The following is a 24,711-nucleotide window of genomic DNA, read 5'->3' as shown; positions in this document are numbered from 1 at the left end:
CTGGGGAAGAATAGGAGTACACGGGGGCTGGCGATTCTCCTGGCAATGTTTTATTTCTGGAGCTGGATAGTGGGCACAAAAATGTGTGTGTATAATTCTTTTTATGTCCGAAATATTTCAAAGTATGCTTTTACTTTTATTCTTTTTTGTCCTCACGTAAGGACATTTTCATTTGGAAGGAGAGAGAGAGAGAATGGGACAGAGGAAGGAAGGAAGAGAAACATCCACGCAAGTAAAGCATCAGTCACTTGTCTCCACAGACACCCAGACCAGGGATCCATGCCAGGACCAGGATGGTATGCGTCAGAACCAGGGGTTGCACACGCCGGCACCATGACCAGAGATAAACCTGCAACCTAGGCATGTGCCCTGACTGGGAATCGCCTGCAACCTTTCTGTTATGGGACCACACTGCAACAACTGACCACATTGGCCAGAGCTCAAAATATGTTTTTAAAAAGAGGGGGAGGGCAGAGGGTGTCTGAGAATCGGTGACAGGTTCTTACCTTGAGAACATAAGCATTTTTTGTGAATATTGGCAGCCAGAAAGCAGGAAATACAGTGTTGTTATCCTTATTGAGAACACACTTTATCCTAGATCAGAGATTTTCAACCTTTTTCATCTCATGGCACACTTACACTGATTACTAAAATTCTGCGGCACACCAAAAATACGTTATATTTTTGCCAATCTGAGAAAAATAGGTATAATTTTGATATATTCACACTGGATGGCTATTGATGCATCAGCTGTTGTCATTTTTTTTATTTGACAATCTAAAGGAAAAAAGGTCAGTGCCCCTGACTAAATAGTGACGTATTGAGGGTTTTTTAAAAGTTCTGGCAGCACACTGGTTGACAATTGCTGTGCTTATTAAATAATGTATTTACATCACCAGTTAATCTCACCTTTCCAACAACCCAAAGAGGTCAATTCTATTATTATCCCCATTGTAAGATGAGATGGAAAAAATTGAAGGAAGGTGGATTAAGTAAATTATCTGAAGTCACAATTTATAAAGCAGAAAAAACTAGATTTAAAGGGGGCACTCTGGTTTCAGGGTATGTACACAGTACACCTGTAATACCTTCCCAAGAGGTGAAAGATGAGTCAAATTTGCAGAGGTGGGTAGAAATCTTCCATGCATCTCCTGCAAAGTGCCTTTAACATTCCTAGGAGGTTCGTATCCAGTTAAACGGGGAAAATTCAAAATAGCTTTCCCGTGTCATTGGATAGAAAAAAATGGGTGGTGTAGTTGATAGCAGTCTCAGGGGGGAAAAATGTTTAACATATGGGCTAGACTCGCTCAGACTGGTTGAAGCGGATGGACCAGGTGATAATACTGGGTTCTGCCTACCATGGAAACTTTCCTGGCAAGGAAGGTGCAGTCCAGGAGTGATATAAGAATCCCCGAAGGTCAAGTGATCTAGCCCAGGTGGGGGTTTCTCCTGATTGGATACAGGAAGCTATAAAAACACAGTTTTGACTACTGCTGTTGTTGTGGCTGCTCACTAGGTCGCTCACACTTACTCGGGACGAGTTTCAACGTGGTAGTTCTCCTTTGGGAGAGAAACCCAGCGTGAGTGCTCTGGTTTGACAGCTGGATTTGCGCTGCGCCTGCGCCGCAGCCCGCGCACCTGTGGAGGACCGCCGCCTGGGGGCGCAGAGGCCCAGCTCGGCCTCTCCAGCTACACCCCGGCCCTTACCCCGCCCCCGACTCCCCCGGGCTGGCAGAGAAGGCGGAAGTAGGGCGTCCGGGGCTGGGGTTCGGGCTCCGGACTCCGGGCGGCCCCGGGACGCGGTAGCGGCGGCTTTCGGGCGGGGAGTTTGGCATCGGGCCGCCTCGGCTCGGAGCGCGGTGCCCGTCCTCTTCTGGTGCTTTGGCTGAGCGGAGTCGAGCGGTCGCGTGGAATCGGCGGCCCAGCGGACTAGAGCGGTGAGTCCCCTTCGGATGTCTCCCCCGGAGCGGCCGCGGCCTCCGTTCCCGCAGGTGCGGACGCCGCCCCCTCTCCTCTCTTTTCCTCCGTGTTGGGGACCTGTCCCCGGGGCCTCTCCGATTCCTGAAGGTTGGGGACACCGCCCCCTCCCCTCTCGTTTCCCACGGGTCGGGGGCGTCGCCCCCTGCGCCTTCGCTTCCCGGAGGTTGGGGGCGCCCCTCCCTCTGTCCTGTCCGGTTGGGGAGGTCGCCCGCTGTCCCAGTTCTGCCCAGAGGTTGGGGACGCTGCCCCCGTCCTCTCGCCTCCCTCGCGTTGGGGACGTCGCTCCTGTCTCTTCGCCTCCCACGGGCTGTGGACGCCTCCCCTCCCCTCTGCGCCCCCAAGCCCGCGGCGACCTCCTCCCTCTAACACCTTTCCCTGGTGGGAATCCCGCGCGCACCCCGTCGGCCCGCAGATTCCCCTTCCCAGAAAAGGAAATTGCCTCCTGGATTTTCCCGTCCCTCCGAGCTGATACCAGCTTTTAAAAAAAAAAAAAAAAAAAAAAATCCCTCTAAGTTCTCACCGGCTTCCTCTGTCACTGTCATGGGAAAGCTATTTTTGGGTTCCTCCTTCAATCGTTAGAGGTCCCAGGCAGCAGGTTAAAAAAAAAGGCTCAGATGACACGAATCTTTCCTCCCCCGCCCCTGCACTCGTCGTTCTAGCGATTGTTCCAGACGCTGGGTTGATAAAGCTGTTCCTAGTATTTGGCTTTAGCGGAACTCGAGCTGAGAGGTAGGACTGTCATGAATGTGAACAGAAAGCACCTAAAGTATTGTATCAGCAGCTTGCATGTAAAGTGTTTGCATGCTGCTTCTGTTTCTCGGCAGAACAAATTACTAAATATGTAGGTACACGGGGACAGAAAAACGTTAAGAAAGTGTGAGTGTTGGCGTTTTATCCATTCCCTGGTGATTAGGTTACTAAGGAGCTTAAAAGGGGCTTTTCTGACTTCGAGGCTGCGGGTGGGATGAGGACAGCGGGGCCTCTGGAAGTCAAGGAAGGGATGTATTTCAGGCACTTCTTGCCTGCGTGATAATGAGTGTCACCCTGCAAGCGCTGTATGCTTCACTGTATTGCAGCATTGTACCTCAAGGTCTTTTCTGGCATAAATTTGAATTTTTGATGCTGATACATTTTTGTCCACTTGGATTTTGAAAGAAGTTATTCAAATCTTTGCCTCCTGGGAGAAACAAATAGTACCTAGGAAGGGGACTGCCCCTTGAATCTATTCAAAATTAAGGCATAACAATTGACTATTTTTGCAGTATTGCATTTGCAAGTCTCTGCATTTTAAAAATAGATTTTAAGGAGTTAGTAAATAGTTCCCATTTCTGAACCTAGCAGAACATTAAAGGTAATTTCTTGTTCTTGAAAAAAATGTAATTAAATTTATTGGAGTGGCAATAGGTAATAAGATTATATAGGTTTCAAGTGTACATTTGTATGATACATAATCTGTTTGTTTTATGTGGTTTTACTTACGAGTTGCACGTTTAGCTGTGAATGACTTTCCATTGGCTTAAAATTGACCAATTCAATATATAACTTGTTGATTTCTTTAGCTTAGACACTTCTCTCATTAACACCTGTGGTTCTTAGGGAGACAAACTTTTGTATGATTCCCTACTCACCCTCCTGCTAGACTTTTAACAGAATACCTTTTGCGTTATAATACAGGGTCCAGCACAAATAATGCCACTTTTCATTACAAAATATTTTACTACAAAATCATGAGCATGTAATTCTGTAACAACAACATCACACTCGAGCACACCGTATGCCATTTTAGGTGAAATGTTTAAATTAAAACTATAAATTATTACACCCATATCACTACCCTACCAACCGCACTCAAGCAGGTGTTACTTCTGCTGGACCCTATATATTCCCAGATACAAATAGGTGGATTTAAGCTGTGATTTATGACAAGGCTGTTTTCAACATTCATTCTTTTTGCAATCAAATTAAGTTAGCAATAGCTACATCTCAAAATATTTAACTAAGGCAGGTGCGTGTTATACTAGATTCACAACTGCAAAAAGGGAATTGCAGTCGCGAAGCTCTCAGCCTGCAAGGGAAGGAATGATGTAAACTTCATACCATCCCTTCTATAGATTCCCGGAGAAACCACATACATTCTGAATGGTAAGAGTAAGAAAGAGGCTATAAGAAATCTTATCTAGGAAAGAACATATATTCATTCTTACTTATTTTACCTTCGTTAACCTAAAAAGTAAAAAGTCAAAATGAGAGACAGTATAAGCATTTATTTGGGATTCTGCAGGATTGCAATTTGGGGAGCAGAAGCCCAAAAGGGCCCCCCAGCACAGAAGAGAAGCACAAGCATCTTGAGGGGAAAAGGGGGAGAGCAAAGTAAGTTACATTACAGAAGAGTCCACTGGTGCCAGACAAGGTAAGGTTAGATTGGTACTGCGTAGATTGGCCTGATGCTCGGTCATCGGGCCAAAGACTAGATTTGTACTTCATTGGTTGGTCATGGATTCAGTCATCGGCAAAGTCCATTTTCATCAGTCCTTACAAACAGGATATGCTTCTTCTAACTGACTTAGAGGGCTGGTGGTTTGGTCCAGTTTGGAAGATAAAGAAACATAAGGCACGCAGGACAGTTCCTCTGGAATGACTACTCAGGCTGTTGTAATATGGCTCCACCTGGGTCATCCATCCTTCACAGCTTAGGTAAAAACCTGCTTTTGTAGCCTCTCATGAAGTGGCTACCTATGGCACCATCTGAAGTTAAGAAGAATCCTTAATAGCCCTGACCAGTGTGGCTTAGTTGGTTGTGTGTTGAAACTGAAAGGTCTGCTGGTTTGATTCCCAGTCAGACCACATGACTGGGCTGTGGGTTCAGTCCCTGGTAGGGGTGCACACAGGAGGCAACTGATCGATGTTTTTCTCTCACATCGATGTTTCTCTCCCTTTTTCCCTCCCTTCCCCTGTCTCTAAAAAGGGAGGGAGGGAGGGAGGGAAATGTGAAAAATTGAAGACCTAGATTTTTAAGAGCACACACTTTCATGTTCTACACTGCATTCCTACACTGAAATTCTTTTTAAGGAATTGTGACTGATTGCACAGGTTTTCCTAGTAACACATTTGCCATAAGAGGTCTCTAAGTCTAACAGCCTTCATCTCTTTGGAACCAGGCTGCAAGAGGGCAGTGTGTAGACTACCCAGTAAACCGAACCGTAGAACTGTAGCTGCACAGTGGGGCGGGAAAGGAGACTTAGCTCGGCAGCTCGCGTCTGTCTTCTGACTGGTGCTTGGATATGTTCTGTACAACTAAGTAACAAATACCAAGTTCTCGAAGTGATTATTTTTTTTAACGATAAATGGTTAAAGACCCAAAAGATAAATATACCTAGAATCATTGAGGATGTATAAAATGGTCTCTCTCAAGCGTTTGGGAGTGGGAGTTAAAAAGCCTTCAATACATATTGGATATTGGAACCATAGAAATGGAGATCACAAGGAGAGTTAGCAACAGGGGAGTGGGAGAAGGAGAAGGGGGGAGAAGGTACAGAGAATAAGTAGCATAGACGATAGGCAGAAAATAGATAGGGGGAGGGCAAGAATAGTATGGGAAATATAGAATCTAAAGAACTTGTGACACATGGACATAAACGAAAGGGGAAGATGGTGGGGGAGGGGTGTGCAGGGTGGAGGGGAATGAAGGGGGGAAATGGGACAACTGTAATGGCATAAACAATAAAATATAATTTGTAAAAAACAAGCATTGTCTGTTAAAATCCTGGGAAAGTTGCATCCGCTTTCACCTAGTAACTCTGCTTCTAGGAGATGAGATTTACCTAAGGAAGTATTGGGCACAGAAATGTGTAAGGGAAGAAAAAGAACAAAGGACATGAACCCTAGGACAGTGTGACAGTGTCCCATGTCCTCAGATTTGGAGGGTATAACGGGGTCCCCCCCCCCAGAGCACAGGTAGAACGACTAGTTCGGTTTGCCGCCATCCTGCCAACCCTTCCTTCCTCTCAGTCTGGCCCCAGGTCTTCCCGAGGAACTTGCATTGGCTTTAACAGGGCTTTGGGGGCTGTTTGTAACTTTTCAAAAGTAGGATGTCAAAAACAAAACAAAATGTCGGTTTTTCTCTACTGCATCTTTGAAATCCTGTCAGCTAGTATAATAGCGCTTGGGTAGGTCATGTTTAGGAAGAAGCTGTGGGCGGCACGTTCGTCTAACGCAGTGATTTTCCACCAGTGAGCCCCAGGAATCTTGAAAACATGCACCCTGGCCGGGTGGCTCAGTTGGTCGGAGTGTCATCCCAAACACCAAAACCTTGCGGGTTCAATTCCCGGTCAGGGTGCACACCTAGGTTGAGGGTTCAGTCCCTGGACAGGGTGCGTACGGAAGGCAACCAATCGATGTGTCTAACATCCATGTCTGTCTGTCTGTCTGTCTGTCTCCCCATCCCTCCCTCCCACCCTCCCTCTCTTTCTCTGTCTCCCCTTCATCTCTCTGAAATCAATAGACATACCCTCGGATGAAGATTTAAAAAAACAAACAAACATGTACTATCTGACCATTCATTTGGGCACTGAGCTCTTTTCCCTCAGGTTGTCAAATTTTTAAAAAATGATGACAGCCATCCAGTGTGAATAAACCAAAATTATACCTATTTTTTTTTGTTAAATTGGCAAAAATTATAACACTTTTTGTTGTGCCACAGAATTTGTGTAATTAGTGTATGTGTGCCATGAGATGAAAAAGGTTGAAAATCCCTGGTCCAGTGTTACATAAAGGGAAGGAAATTTTAAAAGCAGCTTTATGGACAAGTTTGTCAAAACACAGACAGACGAACGTGGTGTAGTCCAAGGGGCACAGGCTCTGGGGCCGGGCAGACTTGGGTCCTGAGTCCCGCCGTCGCCAGCTCCGGCGGGTGGGTTACTTGGCCTTTCCTCAGTTCCTTACTGTCCATTTTGACGAGAGGGAGGCAGCAGTGAGACTGTGACATAACATCACCGTGTGGAGCCGCAGTGACAGTGACGCGTCCCCCGACACGGTTCTGAGTGCCTTCACACAGCAGCGGGTTCGGTCCTCTCCGGAGTGTACCGACTGGCCGCACGGCTGCTGCAGCCAGAACAGGCCCATCGTCTTTGGTGCCCATCACATGGTGCTCGGAAGTCTTCTCGAGAAGGAAAAAAAAGGTATCTATAGAGATTTGCAAAAAGATAGAGGATTACTCTCTAGGGGGATGGCGGTCTACCACAGTGACTGCAAGCTTACATTCTGTTTCTAGAACTAGTTATATCGGGCACATATTAGGAATTTCCCATAGGTCTAACTGTCTACGACAGAGACCCGATGACATAGGCTGCGAATTGCTTTTAGACATTAGTTTATCAAAAATGTCGTATGACCTAGAATTTGAAGGCATCCCACCTACCCATGAAAGCAGTAGCTTTCCATAGGCAAACAAAACCTCACTTCTTTTTCCTGTCACATAATGAAACAGGGTCATTTGACATGACTGAAAGCAGAAGGACATACAAATATACTTCTTCAATTGTATTCATTCTACGTAACAGGAGTCTCCGAACATTTGGAAGTACTCACTGCTTTTAGGTCTCGAAAAAGAAACCAAGGTGCAAAAGGCCAGGTTGCCCCGAACCACACACCTCCCGGCTGAGTGTGATCATCTAGTCCCTTGTGTGTTGTTGCTCTTCTTGCACCGCCTGCTGGTCCTCCTGTTCTCTCAAGCTCAAAGTACTTGAAGGGACTTCAGCAGCATAAGTAAGGTCTTCAGCAGAAGTTTAATAAACACCCATTATGTGAAAGATCTTGTGCTGAGTACCGAGGATATGAAAAAGAAATTCTTGACCTCAGTCACAGGAAACAGACACTGAGACAGATAGTTGTGATGTAGCGAAGATTACAATTGAGCTGATTTCTTCTTTTAACTTTTTATTCTATCTACCTATTTGAATTCCTTTACTTATTGTAAAATAGTAGTCATGAAGTAAAGCTCAAAAAGCTTTGAAAGTTTTCCATAAATAGTATTAGCGCAGCTTATGTACATAAACTAAAAGGTGACCTGCACGGATAAGCTGTGATGTATGTGTGTGTGCGCACATGTACGTGTGTGTTAAGGCATTTTTTCCTTGCTGTTTCTACAGAATAGATAACCCCGTTACTATGAGTCTGTTAAACTGTGAAGACAGCTGTGTGTCCAGCCAGTCTGAGAGCGACTGCTGCGCGGCCATGGCCGGCGCCTGCGGTGCCGCAGCCAAAGACGACAGCGTGAGTGGGACCGCCAGCACAGGGACTCTGTCCAGCTCATTCATGGAAGAGATCCAGGGCTACGACGTGGAGTTTGACCCGCCCCTGGAAAGCAAATACGAGTGCCCCATCTGCCTGATGGCGTTACGGGAAGCAGTGCAAACACCCTGCGGCCACAGGTTCTGCAAAGCCTGCATCACCAAATCAATAAGGTACGTGATAGAGGAGAGAACTGTGTCCTGTCACAGAGTCGAGTGCAGAGAACAGTGCACACAGAACACGGGACAACCGAAGTGAGTAGTCTTACATGTGAAAAGCTGCTCAGGGGAAAAGAACACTGGACAGAAACTTGAGACGTCGACGTGCTTACCCTAGTTTCTACTGTGGTGTGAAGTAATTTCTATCTCCTGCCCTTCTCTAGCCCTGAGATACATAAATGAGAAGTAGATACGCTCTCTATGCTTTAAGAAAATAATATAAATCTGCCTTAAATGATAGTAAAGTGTGGTCATCTCAACCAAAGAGTGCTGACTTAATTGATCAGTTATTACGATTTCAACCACATGAAAATCTGTCTGTTACCCGATATCTATGGACAACTGTAAAATAACCGTATTTTTTTAAAGTGTTAATCAATGCCTCTGCCTTTATATTTATCCAAAATGCAGTCCCTTCTCACTACCTTCACTGCTTCTATCCTGGTCTGAATCACCACCAGCTCTGTCACAGGCCTCCCTGGTTTTACCCTTGCCTTCTTCCAGAATGTTCTCAATATAGCAGCCCTAGAGAAGCTGGTTAAATAAGCAAGGCGATGTTGTCTCGGCTCAGAACATTGCAGCAGGTCATGTAGGAGGAAAAGCCAGAGTGCCCATCAGGCCCCTGGGACAGGTCCATAATCCGGTTTCCGACCTCCCTCCCGTCTCCTGTGCTCTTCTGCCTCCCGCCAGTTCCCTCTCTGCCGCTCCTGCTGTAGCCGAGCATGCTCCTGCCCTGGGGGCTGGCGTTAGTTGTTCTCTCTGGAACACCCTGACTTCGGGTAACTGCCCAGCTGACACCTTCTACTCCCTCCATTGTGGCTCAGATCTCACCTCTCGTAGGAGCTCCGGCTACTCTCTTTATACCAGAGCATGCCTTCCCCTGTCTCCACACTCCCAGGCTGTCTTACCTAAGTGGAAAATAAGCTCCTTGAGAGCAGGGGTGGAGATCTGGGAATTTCCTGTCTGCCGACACATAGTAAGTGCTCAGTGAATCATGGTTGCTGTTAACTGAGTGGAGGTGTGCGGGATTTCCACAAATGATTCAAGTTCATCTCCCAAGAAATGAAGACATTTTACTATAATTCAGAACTATTAGATGGGACTATTTTAGGTGACTAAGGAATTTTGTACAGAACAAAAAACATTGGAAGAAGTGGGAGAATTTCATGTTCTTCGATAAATAAGCATCTAGTTTATACTGCTGAAATCATTTGTAAGTAGGTTAAGCTGGCTACTCACTGTCAGCTTTTAAACTGACTTCCTTTCCTGTGTCCTTGTCTGGTTTTGGCGTCAGGGTAATGCAAGTCATAAAATGAGTTTGGAAGTATTCCTTCCTCTTCCACTTTTTGAAAGAGTTTAGGAAGGATGGCCATTAATTCTTCTTTAAATGCTTGGTGGAATTCACCAGTGAAGCCATCTGCTCATGCACTTTTTCACGTTGGAAGGTTTTTGATTACTGATTACTCTCCTTACTAGTAACCACTAATGTTCAGATTTTCTGGTTCTTTATGATTCAGTCTTAGTAAGTTCTATGTACCATATTATGGATCATTGGTTTTTTTTATAGAGATGTGCAGTATTTTACCAAGTATCATCATGCCCAGGAATGTGGCTCATCTTTAGCAGTTTTTTAATAGCAAGGTGTTCATGAAAGTAATGGACAGTGGTCTGAAAAGGAAGTAAAACCCACAAAAGGAAGTCTGAGGCTTTTTTTTTTTCTCTCTCCCTCTCAGCTGGAAGTAACCACTGCTGTGACTCTAATGTTCTTGAAGGAATGGCTTAGAAATTTCTCACCCACATAGTCCTGCGTGAAATCAAAGCACACGTTAATCTACTTCCGTTTGCTCTGGATAATGGTTTCCAGTTTGCTTTATAAGTTTCTTTTCTCTAAGTGACATCTGTCACTTAGGTTTGGGGTGCATATTTCAATAAATCTGTCCGTAGTTTTCCATGCTTCTTATAAAATATTTGGTAGTACTGACCACATCGGCCTGAGAGAAGCCCCATTCAAGACTGGCTGTGCCTCTCCCCTCTGCTGGTTCTAAGGCATTTGCCCGCAGACCCCATCTCCAGCACCTTTTTGCCTCCCGCAGCAAGGGGGCTGACTGCCACGGCTGGCTCCCACGCAGGGGTGCTCAGCTGACGTCCGAGTGACTGATCGGGGCTTCTGTAGCCAACCTGACCTGCCATGTTTTGAGAGTGAAGATTGAGACATTTCAAAAAGTTAAAGGGAAGTGAACAGACATCCAAACTTCCCGAGGATGGTTTTTCTCGTCATAAGATGAAAAGCCAAGCCACTGGGAGAGCAGGAAATAGAGGTTAACCCCTGCAAAATCGTACCCTCCTCATAAAAATGAAGGGAAACTTGTTGTTCATGAGGCAGAATGTTGTAATGACTGTTCAGAGTAAACCTTACAGTGTGGGCTGGTCGGGTACTGCTTGCTGGCTGGGTGAATTTCTGCTCATGCGTGTGGAGCACACTGCATGTATGGGCAGCATGTGTAGTTCCTCTCACTAGCATGTTGTGCAGCCCGTGCTCACTCCCCAACTTTTACTTCATTTTATGACAATCAAAATTTGACCTTATGCAGTTAATTTTTCTCATTTTTTGGTTGAGATCTGTCCCGCATTCTAAAATCCCATCATTTCTTCTAGGTAACCAGTGTGGTACCAGTTGTATTCATTGTATGAAAGAACAGCTCGTGAACTGCCCACAAAAGGACGGGATTCTCCTCCCCCCCCCCCGCCCAGAATATTATGCAATACAATGTGTTAAGTTATTTTCCATACGAAATAACAAATGGAGAATTTATACACAGTGAATTAAAGTTGTTTAAACTTTTTAATGTCAATACTCGTTTAAGTCCACTAAATGTATGTGCCTTACTTGTTTCTCTTAGGGATGCAGGTCACAAATGTCCAGTTGATAATGAAATACTCCTGGAAACTCAACTGTTCCCTGACAATTTTGCAAAACGGGAGATTCTTTCTCTGACGGTGAAGTGTCCAAATGAAGGTTGTTTGCACAAGATGGAACTGAGACATCTCGAGGTATGAAAGTCATTTTCAGGCCATTAGCATATAGATGAGGCAGTTCCTAGAGAACCCAGACTTTGCTGTGTCCGTCCGTGTACTGCCTGCCAGGTAACAGCCCTTTCATTACTCGGTAGATGTATAAGCAGAAACCATCAACTTCTTATTTCAGCTACTCTGGCTTTGCCAAATGATGATAAAGAAATCAGTATTCTTCAAATTTGGGAGGGGGAGACATTATTTTGCTATAAAATTTAAAAGCATTTTAAATGTAGGTGTCACGTATGAATCCCATAAGTTCATTTCTCTTGTTTGGAGAAAAACAGCAAGGGCCGCGTAGCCACTATCTTACCACCCTCGTTGTGTGGTTTCCTCTTTTCCTAAATGGCGCCTTTCATTATAAACTAAGTGAAGTCCTTCTAACACCTGAGATTAACTGAAGCAGTCAGGTAAAAGGATTTCCTTTTAAATTAAATGAATTTGTCTTTAGCTTTGTGGCTTTATGAGAAATTAAATACTGTTTATGATGTGTTCAAAAATGTTTAAAACATATTTGCAAATTGCCCGACTTACTAAGTTCCTTGTGAAGGAGTGGCTGTTCGGGAGAGAACAGTGTAGACTCAGAACAGATTATGTTTAGGAGATGCCTTAAAGATTGGCAGACACTAATTGATTATTTTTTCTTTATTATAGGATCATCAAGCACATTGTGAGTTTGCTCTTATGAATTGTCCCCAATGCCACCGTCCCTTCCAAAAGTGCCACCTTAATGTTCACATTCTCAAGGAGTGTCCAAGGAGACAGGTTTCTTGTATAAACTGTGCTGTGTCGATGGCATTTGAAGATAAAGAGGCATGTACCAACTTGGATTTGTTCATTTCACTACCTCTTAAATTTTGTTTTTACTGATTTCAGAGAGAGAAGAAGGAGGGGACAGAGAGAGAGATCAATTTGTTGTTCCACTTAATTTACGCTTTCATTGGTTGGCAATGTGCCCCGACTGGGGATTGATCCCACAACTTTGACGTATCAGGACAGCGCTCTAACCAACTTAGCTACCTGGCCAGGGCCTTAAATTATTTTTTGCAAGTACATTTGAGGGGTGTTGCCGTAGATGAGGATGTTACTCCAATTCTGAGCCTATATTATCAGTTTTGGGACAATTGATTTTTAAGAAACAAAGTTCGTTAAACTATTTTAGTAAATAAGTGTAAGGTTTATATTTGTCTATCTTTCTTAGAAAACACTGTTTATACTACTTAACACTGTAGTGGCTCTGCAGATAAGCAAACCTCCCAGGAAAGACATGTGCTGATCTACCTTCCTATGTGATACTGTAATGGCCAGTCTCGGATCAGAGACAAACAAGCAGAATGATTACTGTATCAGACATATGCTCTACTCTTTGAAAAAGAGACAGGGTCGTTAAAACTTTCATGGAGAACAGATTAAATCCCATAGCGTGTGGGTTTTTGGTGCTAATTCACTGAGCTTTATACATATAATTCACTTTTCTGTAAGTATGTTACACGTCAATTAGAACGTTTACCTTTAAAAGGACACTTCATAGCACTGGACAACATTGTGCTGACAGAGCGGTGCTTTCACTCAGAAACTGAGATGTGAACAAGTTCATGACTTTATGTATTGTGTCAATATAAGTAATTGTATATTAATGTTGTAATGGGAAAGCCAGCCCTGAGATCCTAGCCAGATACCCACTCTGTGTCCTCTTCGCGAAGACAACCTGCATATAACTTCTATTCTTTTAGAGCCATTAAGATACTTGCTTAAATTTTATTTCTTATCAGTTTATTTGGTAATTTTTTTCTCCTTAAGAAATCAAGCATATTATACTCATGAAGCTGATGAAATACTTAAAACAAGTCAACTAACTTGCTACAAATGGGGAGAAATCTGAGACACAATTAGAACAAATCAGTGTCTTCCTGAACTTAAGTAAATGGACTGAACCTGAAGGGTTCATTAATTCTTAAATTCATCGTATTTTAGAAAACAAGGCTTACCCTTCCGGGCCCATGAGACCCTAGGCACCAGAGCCCCCTGTCCTAATACTGCTTCTGTTCTGTAACCTTCCTGCTGGGAGTTTCCTTTCAGTCACCATGGTGTTGCTGGGAATTTTGGGAGGAATGCCTTTGGAGAGTGATTGTGTTGGTAAATAATGTCCTGAACTAGTCACAAGTGCTCTGCCTCAGGTTAAAAGAAGTGACTTAGAAGATTTTTTTACGTATTGCTATATTCTTTTAAAGAGCTGAAACGCAGGATGCCTCTGATTACTGTATTGGCAAAGGGAGAGAAAATATCTTTTATATCTTATTCTCACTTTTCTTTTACACACACTGATGTCCTCAATTTGTTTATAGTGAAAAACTGACTTTTATGAAAATAGATTGTTTTTACTTTTTCAGATTTTCTCATGTTTTTCTTTCATTTCCCTAATAAAATTCAGAGCCATGACCAGAACTGTCCTTTGGCCAATGTCGTCTGTGAATACTGCAGTACCATGCTCATCAGAGAACAGGTATAACGATTCTCTTTCATAAACTAGTATTTCCATTAGTAGGTTAAAGAAGTGAGTGAGTTTTCTAATTAAATCGATAAGGCAGAAGGAATACAAGTTGAAGAAGTGTTAGAACTATGTGCAATGTATCATATAAATTAATATGCTATATACTTTCAGAAAGAACAAAATACTTAGACCTCTCTAAGGACTTAAAGTCATTAACTTAATACCCATATTTATGTATAGTTATAAGATTTCTAGACAAAACCAGGTAATTTTAAGATACAAGTAATCAAAAATCCCCAGTTAAAGAGAAGAACACCTTAAGAAGTACATATTTACATGTTGTGAAATAAGGATCTTGGGTGTCCAGACACTAGCTGAAGGGACAGTGAGCAGGACTGTCTGCTCGGCGGCAGAGCCGCGTTGTCCCCGCGGCCCTGAGACACGCGGAGTGGAGCCGTCCAGGACCAGGAGCCGCAGCCCTCCATCCAGCGGTCCCGTGGGTGGGCCACGGAGAGGCAGCAGCAAGTATACTAGAAAACTACATTCACGTTATTATTAGAGATTGGAAAACGGTTTGGTCGCTCTCTTCTGACATTTGGGGGATTTACCCACAGGATTTGAATATTAGTCACTATATATAACCCATGAAATCTGCAAACCCAGAGATCACCATTGATCACCTTATTAACTGGAGGTACGCAAAACCTGTCACTCGACTAAACTTTTCCATTGGTCTTAACAGAGCCCTCTAGTTTGAGAGTTTTTTTCCAAAAAAGCCTTAATTTGAAGGTGTTAAACTTTTTTTGCTTATGAAGTCTCACCTCCCTGGTTTTTCTTTTGCTCTGTTATATTATTTAAAGGAAATTGTACATCTAAAACCCAATAAAAATAAAACTTAATGTAGGAAAACATCCTAGGTTAAGAGTCAGAAAACCTAGCTTTGGACCCTGGTCGTGCCAGTGGCTTGCCCGCTCCATCTCTGGCAAGAAAGTGGACATTCTAGATAAGGGATCAGCCTGCTGGCCCACTCCAGCCCACGGCCTGCTGTCATATATCAGTTGTATCAGGACGGCACCCTGCCCGTGTGTCTGTCTGTCATATATGGCAGGTTCTCTACCGCAGTGGTAGAGTCGAGTACTCGGGACAGGGACCGTAGGGCCTATGAAGCTGAAAGTACTTATTATCTGACCCTTTACCCAAAAATTGCTGACTATTGTTCTACATTATGCAGAGTTGAAGGACTGGGTTAAATGGTCTCTCGTGTTTCTGCTTCAAACTTCTATGAGTACAGCTAACCTAAATTTCTAAAGGGAATTTGATGTTAGTGTCAAAGAATGTGTTTCTCTATAGTGGATCCTACCTTAAAGACTGTTTTAGAGTCCCCATACCAAAAGCCGAGACATTTCTTTAGAACTTTTATTAATGTGATTAGAATGCCTTCTAACACTTGAGCCCCTCCCCATTGTAGCCAAAACATGCCCAGGTTAACAAAAGCTAAGGAGGTTTGTGAAAGGTGGTCGTGAGGCAGGTGCTGGGTGTGGTCTGTGGCTTTAATGTACCATTGACGGGCGCCTACGGAATGGCCTGGGCAGTCCACACAGTGAGAGTCCTGATTAGGTTTGCAGTTGAGGCTGACATCAGAAGGTGCTTTTTCTTCAAAATGCCACTAGAGGGTTCTAGTTTCCAACCACAGGAACAAATTCATATTCTTGAAATAAATTTTGAGTGATTGCAGGGATGATATGAGATACTGACATTTTCTTTCTTTCTGACTTTTGGAAGTAAGTACTTTGTAAAATCTTTTTGGGCTACCTGGTGTCTGTTGCAACTATTGGACTCTGCTGTTGTGATGCTGTGGTAGAGAATACGTGATTTTGTTTCAGTGAGACGTATGCCTTTATTTCAAGTGTGAGCTCAGCGAACTAGAACATGATATACAGAGAAAAGCATTTTTCAACCTTTGTTCTGGTTTTCAGATGCCTAATCATTTTGATCTAGACTGTCCCACAGCCCCAATTCCGTGCACATTCAGTACTTTTGGTTGCCATGAAAAGGTGAGTAAGGTGTTTCTTTATTTCTCTTTTCATGCTTGAGGATAGATAAAGTTCCGTTAGTGCAGTGGAGAATACCAGTGGGAATGGAAGGGCTGACATGCATTGTATAGTGTTAAGCTCCAACGAGAAAGGGCAGCTCAGAATATTGATTTGGGGAAGTAGGTAGTGATGAGTGGCAGGTGTAGGACTGGGATTACGTAGAGTGTGTGCGCACAAGAAGGGGAAGTGGGCAGTGGGGGGCAGTCTTCGAATCTGACGACCCAGGCAAGGAGAAGGTGCTGTTGTGGTCTCCACAGTTAGGTTCAGGGCCAGCGATCGTGTGTCAGATGTCTCAGATAGATCATTATTTATGAAAAGTCATTCTTTCTGGAGAATACATTTATACTTTTGCTTTTCTGTTATGTGTTTTATCTGACTTTTATACAATAAGCATGCATTTAATAGTTTTATAAAATAGAAGGAGCAAGGAAATATATCAAAATGTTAAGAATAATTAAGTAAGATCATTGGTAACTTATTTTCTTTTTGATCATCTATATTTTTTATAATATACATAAATTATTCTTATAATAAAATTTGTTACATCAAGGATACTTTTTTCAGCCCTGGCTGGTGTGGCTCAGTGGACAGAGCTCCAGCCTGCAAACTGAAAGTTCACCAGTTCGATTCCCAGTCAGGGCAAATGCCTGGGTAGTGAGCCAGGTCTCGAGTCGGGGGTGTGCAAGAGGCAACCAATCGATGTTTCTCTGAACAATTGTATTTCTCCCTCCCTCTCCTTCTCTCTAAAAATATAAATAAATTTTTTAAAATGCATTTATTAAAAAATAATTTTTTAATATTTTAAAATATTAAAAGAATGCTTTTCCATATAATAATTACAATGTTCTTGATGGCCTGCAAAGAGTACGGAGACAGGAAGGATAATTACATTTTGAAGGAAAGTGTTAGCGGGAGAGAATGTTTGAAGATAAGGCAGGACGGGAGTAACTGAGCAGCCCCTCGGAGGGGTCCGCGGGGTGGGGGCCGTGTCAGAGCCCAGGGAAGCATCAACCTTGGGTGAGAAGAGCGTCCTCTCTGAGTCAGAAGAGAAGGATGGGATCCTGATGCATTTGCAAGTGGGAGGGAGGTTTATCTGAATGAAAGGGGAGCATACTCAACAGATAGCCTCATTTTTTCAGCAAATTAAGAGACAAGACCATCTCTGTGGATCGAGAATCGGGTGGAGACAGGTTGTAGGGGATCGAGGGAGACGGTGACGCTACTTAAAAACCTTCCCTTTGGCTCGGCCAGGCCCCTCCCTCGGCCTCACAGTGCCTGTTCCCAGCCTAAAGCTTGTGCTTGGTTTTTAGATGCAGAGGATTCACTTGGCACGGCACCTACAAGAGAATACTCAGTCACACATGAGGATGTTGGCCCAGGCTGTCCAGAGTTTGAACCTGGCTGTGGCTCCCCGGCCTCAGCGTGACGTGCTGCTGTATGAGTCTTCCTCTCTGCCCCGGGCCTCCTCTGGGTGTCACCCGGAGGTCCAGAATTTCCAAGAAACCATTCAACAATTAGAGAGTCGCCTTGTAAGACAAGATCATCAAATCCGGGAGCTGACTGCGAAGATGGAAACTCAGAGCATATATGTAAGTGAGCTCAAACGAACTATTCGAACCCTTGAGGACAAAGTTGCCGAAATAGAAGCACAGCAGTGCAATGGGATTTACATCTGGAAGATCGGTAACTTTGGGATGCACTTGAAGTCTCAAGAAGAGGAGAAACCCGTTGTCATTCATAGCCCTGGATTCTACACGGGCAAACCTGGCTACAAACTCTGCATGCGCCTGCACCTTCAGTTACCAACGGCTCAGCGCTGCGCGAACTACATATCCCTCTTTGTCCACACGATGCAAGGAGAGTATGACAGCCACCTGCCCTGGCCCTTCCAGGGCACAATACGCCTTACAATTCTTGATCAGTCTGAAGCACCTATAAGGCAAAACCACGAGGAGATAATGGATGCCAAACCAGAGCTGCTTGCCTTCCAGAGGCCCACAATCCCCCGGAACCCGAAAGGTTTTGGCTATGTGACTTTTATGCATCTGGAAGCCCTACGACAAAGAACCTTCATTAAAGATGATACTTTACTGGTGCGCTGTGAGGTCACTACTCGTTTTGACATGGGGAGTCTCCGAAGGGAGGGCTTTCAGCCACGGAGCAGTGACGCAGGGGTATAGCCTCCACTCGTTTGTTTTTTGTTTGTTTTCTGGAGAAAGCTGTGCCTTTCCTTGCCCTGCCCTCAATGACGGTGTGTAAACAAACAAACAGTGGGAAAGATGGAAAATACCCACCAGTGAATGTGGTGAGACAGGTCGCTTGCCACTTTCTCTGTCATAAATACCTACAGCAGCTTTTCCTCGGCAGTCTACATGTTCCGTGCTTCTTCAAAATTGTTAAACCCGAAGTGCCTGTGGCGTATTGCAGCAGCTGTTTGTCAGTTAGTATACCTCTTTGTTGTCCTTTCATGGGCTTTTGCTCCAGAATGGTCTGTCAGAAGCCCTGGGTTAGAGTAGCAGAGCTCAAACCTTTTACAATAATGTTCCTTAAAGCTTCAGCTTATTTTTGTAGTATATATGTAATATATTAAACTTGACAATCACTACCGCCTCGTGCTGTTGCCAGCAAGAATTACCACTATAAAGTTGAGTTCTCATTTTATTTGACCTCACATTCAGAGGATTTGAACCTTAATCCTTGGAAAGCTTAAGTTCTCATTCACCCCATTTCCCTCCCTCCCTTCCCTGCCCTGGGGTGTTACTAAGGATACTCAGGGACTATTTAAACCCTAAATACAACTTTACTTACTCAGTGTGAACATGTTGTCTGTTGAATAATTCTTGTTCAGGTGTTTCATTCTACCTTGCTTACATGTTTCTTTGAGGCTACAAAGTAGCATCTTCAGAGTTTAGAATGCGGACAATCATGTGGATACCTCCTGCTCAGTGTCACGCTATTGTATAAACCCTTTTGTCTATTCAATGCAGAGTGAACTCCACGGCCCTGCTTATGTTCTCTGATGCCTAATACTTATAGGACAAGGAGATGCATACATATAATTACGTAAAAATTAAAGGGGCTCAACTAGCCCTCTAATTTGAGCCACAAATCGCCAGCTCCTTTGAACACCCTCTGGTTTCATTCAGTTAAGTGGGACAAATTGATCTTCTAAAAGCAAAATTTCTTAATATTTGGGAGATCAGGGTGGTACCTGAGGGTCAGCAGACTAGGGTTGGAAGTCACAGCAGTTATATCAGGACTTAGCTTGAGCAGTTGCTTTAGTTCAGCAGTTCGCACCTGAGGGGCGTCATAGAGAATGTATTGAAGTGACTAAATGTTCCTAATAGGGAGAGATGGTTTCTGTGCCATTGTACATTTGTTAAAGGCCTATAGGTATTCATTGTTCCGGTGAAATCTAGCTCTCAGGGTGCCCCGAACTAGCATGGGCTCTTCTCAAGAATCTAAGGGCTTTGGCAACCTTGCCACACTGTGGTCTGAGATTCTCCCAGGGATCTCCGTCATGGGCATGTGCTTCCTCGTCCGCGGAGCTGCTGCTCTCCGCAGGTTCGCCAACAGGGCGAGGAAACGGGCTGCCTGTTACACGCAGCAGTGGACTTGGCTGGAAAGAGATGGGCTTGTCCCTGGAGTTCATTGTTACTGTGTGTCAGAGGGTACAGAAAATACTGATTGAGGAAGCATTTTCCTGACTGACGAAAAATAACTCAGTTACACTCATCTACCCCTGCTGGGAGGCTATGCAGTGTGTTACGTAGCATGAAGTGTATTATGTAGTGGGTAATAAATTTTGTTTTTAAAAAAAGAATCTGAGAGGACCCATAGCCTGTGCTGTTTACACAAGGTTGTTTAAAGTTGTGCGGTCATGAGAGATGGCACTGTGTCTCCAGAGAAGCCAGATCGTAGCCCCCTGACCAGTGTGAAAGATCAGCCTCAGAAAACACCAAGAGCCATGTGATTTCACTCATATGCAGGATGTAGAACTGGAACTCACAGATACAACAGTGTGGTGGGTTCCAGAGGCAGCGAGGGGCTGAGGGAATAGATAAGGGGGCCAAATATATGGTGACAGAAGATGACCTGACCTTGGGTGGTGGGCATACAATGCAGTATACCCATTCTGAATCATAGAAATGTACACTTGAAAACTATATAATTTTATTAATGTCACCCCGATCAATTGAATAAAAAATTTTTAGAAAGAAAAGATCAGCCTTAATATTAAGAGGAAGCCAAGAGACTTTATGGAAAAGAATGGTTTCAGTTCTAGGCGGACCCAGCCTGGAAAGGTCACTTTGCCCTTACCCTTTACGTATCTGTCTGCCTTCCTTCCCCAGCCAACTTCAGGCTTCTGCTCTGGTGGGTTTCTTTTTGAAGTGACAATGTCCCACAGAGTCCCCAGTGTCTCTGTCACTACTACCCAGAGACTGGCTGCCAGTTTCTGCCCCGCTTTCCCACCAGCCCCCGAGAAGCACGGCACCCACAGCTCCGCCGTCTGGGAGAGTGTGTGTCAGAGAAGAATGTTTTCCAGTTCCATTTACACAGTGAGCAGTAGTTATTTTCATTGCCCAGAAGAAAGCCGGAAGGAAATAGACTATTTTTGATGACTTATTTTCTCTGTGCTTTTTTGTAGGCTTTACATTTTCTATTTTTAAAAAGTGTACTTTTATCAGAGCAAAAAATGAAGTGTTGCCACAAAACATTCAACCCCATCAAAAAAGGAAATGATATTTAAAAGCTTCCTGGTCTGGTTAAATTTCTATTAAAAGCATGGCTGTGTATTAGGTACTGAGGAGTCATTTCCTGCTTGGTTTTTGTTTTTGTTTTTCCTACTCAGGAATGGTAATCCAAACAATAACAGTTTTTTGTGTGACTTCAGGTTTCCTGTTTGTAAGATAAGCAGTTAGATTAGCTGTGTCTAAGGTCCACTCCATCCATAACACTCTGCTCCAAGAAATTGAGTTCTTACTAGCAGCATGTTGACAATACTTACAAAAGGATTTAGCCAGTAGAAAATTGCTTTATTTTTTGCTGATGTAACACTTTACTTCAACTTAGTGTCTGTCATCTGGGTCTCATCTTAATAAGCAATTTTTGTTAACCCTCAACGTTTGGCATTTTATAATAAACCAGCACTTACTCTATACTAGTCATTCATTGTCAATAGTAAGTAAAAGTCATGGCCAGACCATCATTGAAATTGGAAACATTTGTTTTGACTTCGACTCCGAATCAGGTCTTTCCTGGAAAGCTGGCCTATTTCTCCAGTCTCCTCCTGCCCAGCTCTCTGAAACCAGCTCAGTTGGCCTACAAGTATTTGGGCCATGTATTTATGCTTTATCAACCTTTTAACAACTTTTGACATTGTCTGTGGACATTGCTAACTTGAAAACAAATTGTTTCCTTCTTTCCCAGACATAGCCGACCCAAAGTTGAATGCACCTTGCCTCAAGACACCTTTTTCTATTGGAGAACAAGTCAGGATGTCGATTTTGTAGTTTGGCAGTTTCTCCTGTCCTGGCTGTAGGACAATGACAGTTTCTGGCTGTTTTGTAGCACAGCAGTTTTCAACATCGTGGCACAGGAATTTTTAATACATGCAACACCTGACTGTTTAGTCAGGGGCACTGACCTTTTTTCCCCTAGATTGTCAAATTAAAAAATGATGACAGCCATCACAATAGCCGTCCAGTGTGAATGAATCAAAATTGTATCTGTTTTTTGGTCAGATCGGCAAAAATATATATGTATGGTTTTTGGTGGCCACAGAACTTCAGTGATTAGACTGTGTGTACCCTGAGATGGGAAAGGTTGAAAATCGCTGCTGTGACATGATGCAACTTTGGTTTTGGAGACTAAAATTAGAAGAGAAAAGCAGTGAAATAGAATGAAAGGTGAGATTTTTTTTTCCCCTTAATGATGCACTAATAGGGAGATACTGGTCTCTAGCAATCAAGTTTCGTGGTAGGTATAAGGATGTAAAACTGTCCACTACTGTTTATGCCGGTAACTTTAACAACTCGAAGCATGTTTGTGAACTACGTACGCACTCAAGTAGGATGCATTCTCAGGGAGAAGTGGTTGCTCGTCATTCCTTTATCCAGAGAGTCCTCCAATCCCTGATGACCAGGCCATTTATAACTGAGATTTCCCTAACTTAGGACTTTGAAGTACTTTCCCCTTGTTCAGTTACTGCTGCTCTTGGCTTGCCTCAAATTCCACTCAGATGTTTAGTATGAACATTTGGTGACAATACCGGTTACAGCTGACCAACTCCTGATAGCCCTTCGTGTGGGTTTTAGGTCGTAAGGCGTAGATGTCTTTTGTGCTTTTCCCCCTGGTGCTTTACTGTGAAATTTCTCAAACGTGCAGAAATGTTGAAAGGATTGGACGGTGAACATCCCTCCCCTAGAGCCTGCAAATGACATCTTGTTACATTCGCCTTGTCATCTGACATGTTCCTTTTACTGCCACTTCTTGCAGCTGGGTATCTCAAGTAAAAACCTCACGGCCAAGGCGACTGAGCAGCCTCAGTGGAACTGTCTTACCCTCAGTGGAACGTTACCCTGGGGAAACGTGATAGATGTGTGTACGTGGGACTTGTAGTCCACACTTCAAGCTAGTTTCAAACTTGTAAATCTGTTATGCTGAATTTTAATCTTATTTATTTTGCCTGAAAGGATTTTTTTTTTATAATGGACTTATCTGAAAGTCATGATCAGTGGTGCACAATATTCTAATGCCCTTTTCATGCTTGATAAACTGTCCGATCTCTGTGGTGAGAATGTATTTGGGCTCCGTTGTGCTATACAGGGTTCCAGAATTATGTTCCCAGAGGAGGCTGTGTAGTTTAGCATAGAAACCATCAAATTAGAAGCTAAGATGTAGGATTTTCTCCTGGCTGAACCTGGGCAAATCAGTTCTTTTTGTCTTTGTGTCCATTTACCTGTAAAGTAGAGGCTAAAATTTGAAATTCAGATATTGCTAAGTAATGGGTAACAGTAACGTGCAGACCTGTTAGGAAAGACACTTCGTGAGTCCAGGGAGCCTCGTACAATGTTATAACTGCGACAAGCTGGGGAATGAAATCTGACTTTTGGAAAATCAAAGCATATGGCGAAAGAGTGTTATCAAAACACCCGCCGTTGCCCAGAACTGAATTATCACCACAGAGTTTGTGAGCGGTTGTCCCAGGCCATCTGGACGCTGAGAGCAGTGTGTGTCCTGAGAGGGCGTGGGGGGGGGGGGTGGGCGGAGGGGGTGCTGCGCACACAGACTGAATGGCGTGTCCCGTTTAAGAGCAGGTAGTGTGGAAGGGGTGGGGAGCTTCGAGGAATTACCCAGACTTACTGCGGCACCCCCTCCTCAGACTCCCCCCACCGACCCCACAGAAAACAAGCCCGGTGCTGCCGGCCAGCTGTGGTTTAGCCTCTGACGGTCTCCATCAGGGCCCTGCACCCAGTGAGCTGCGGGTGGACCGGGGGAAAGACAGGGTCTCCGCCCTCCGTTTTGTGGCTCTGTGACCTGCTCTTTCTAAACCCAGGTTATGAATGTAGAATCACATGGCTCTCACAGGCACATGGAGTTTTTGCTTCAGATCACATCTTAGTAGTGGTTTCAAGGTTATGACCAAAGCTGTTCCTTGAATGGCATCTTACAGAATATTAATGAAAACAAGTGCTTGACTGACATGCCTCATTCTTCCTGTTCATTGTTGATACTCTCTCCAGCCTGTATAATGCACTCATGTCGCTACCCAAAAAGTACTCTGAATCAAAATGAAATATGTATATATTGAAAATAAGTGATTTTTCCAGATATTTTTAATAAAATAAGTAAACTGCTTTGATTTTTGCTTTACCTTTTGTTCTGTTTCGGGGACTGTAACTCTGTAGTGGGAGGGAAGAACGGTTCCAGGCACTCGTTTTCACTCAAAATAAACAAAATTACTATTTAGCTCCTTCAAGAAATAGTAAGTGGAGATTCATTCTCGCCCGTGGTCTAAACTGTGGTTCCTGCCCTGGGGCCACTAAGAATCCATTTTGCCAAATAAAACGAGGCCCTGAGAGAGAAAACACCCCAACAGGTAAATAGAAAGTGTGGAACCAGGCGGACAGCGGCATGAACTTGGTCCCAAATAATAAACGAGAGCCTCAGCTCCCCAGTTCCACTTGGCTGCCTCTCCTTGGTCATCTCCCTAGGTGAGTTTTTACAGGGTGGCTGGCTACCTCTACTGCAGGGCAGTCAAAACCACTGGGAAGCTTTCTATGCGTGAACACCTGTCTCTTAAAGAGACTGTTACCCTGAATGGGGTGGAAGCGCTGGTAAGACGTCAATGCTTTACAAAACTCCACCTTAACTTTTTAAATTAAAGTTTCAAAAGTGAAATACTAGTATTAATCCCAGAATAAGCCATAACTTTTAAAAAACATTCCACCTCTATATTAGGGTAGCTTCTTGACACTTATTCATTCTTGTGAATGTTTGTTACACAGCTGACACATTTTTTTTTTGTCACATTTTTTAAACTAATCTGCACAGCCCTGGTTGTTGT

General features: G+C 43.8%; 1 protein-coding gene across 1 annotated transcript; it reads left to right on the top strand.

The window, feature by feature from the left end:
- Positions 1-1,729: 1,729 nt before the first annotated feature.
- TRAF6 (TNF receptor associated factor 6) lies at positions 1,730-24,014 on the top strand. Its single transcript, XM_037128242.2, has 7 exons — positions 1,730-1,937; positions 8,127-8,441; positions 11,387-11,537; positions 12,213-12,371; positions 13,990-14,061; positions 16,026-16,103; positions 17,453-24,014. Exons 2-7 carry the CDS (start codon positions 8,146-8,148, stop codon positions 18,320-18,322), a joined length of 1,626 nt encoding a protein of 541 aa, XP_036984137.1. The 5' UTR covers positions 1,730-1,937; positions 8,127-8,145; the 3' UTR covers positions 18,323-24,014.
- The last annotated feature ends 697 nt before the right edge of the window (positions 24,015-24,711 follow it).

This window comes from Artibeus jamaicensis, unplaced genomic scaffold (genome assembly GCF_021234435.1).
Source record: "Artibeus jamaicensis isolate MK-2021 breed Jamaican fruit bat unplaced genomic scaffold, CSHL_Jam_final contig_797, whole genome shotgun sequence".
Lineage (NCBI taxonomy): Eukaryota > Metazoa > Chordata > Mammalia > Chiroptera > Phyllostomidae > Artibeus > Artibeus jamaicensis.
Note: the sequence above shows the minus strand (reverse complement) of the source record. Positions and strands in the feature narration are given on the sequence as shown.

Coding starts and splice junctions, on each gene's coding strand:
- TRAF6 (XM_037128242.2), top strand. CDS start 8,146: ATGAGTCTGTTAAACTGTGAAGACAGCTGTGTGTCCAGCCAGTCTGAG. Junction 12,372..13,989: donor TGGCATTTGAAGATAAAGAG/GCATGTACCAAC, acceptor AATAAAATTCAG/AGCCATGACCAGAACTGTCC. Junction 16,104..17,452: donor CTTTTGGTTGCCATGAAAAG/GTGAGTAAGGTG, acceptor CTTGGTTTTTAG/ATGCAGAGGATTCACTTGGC.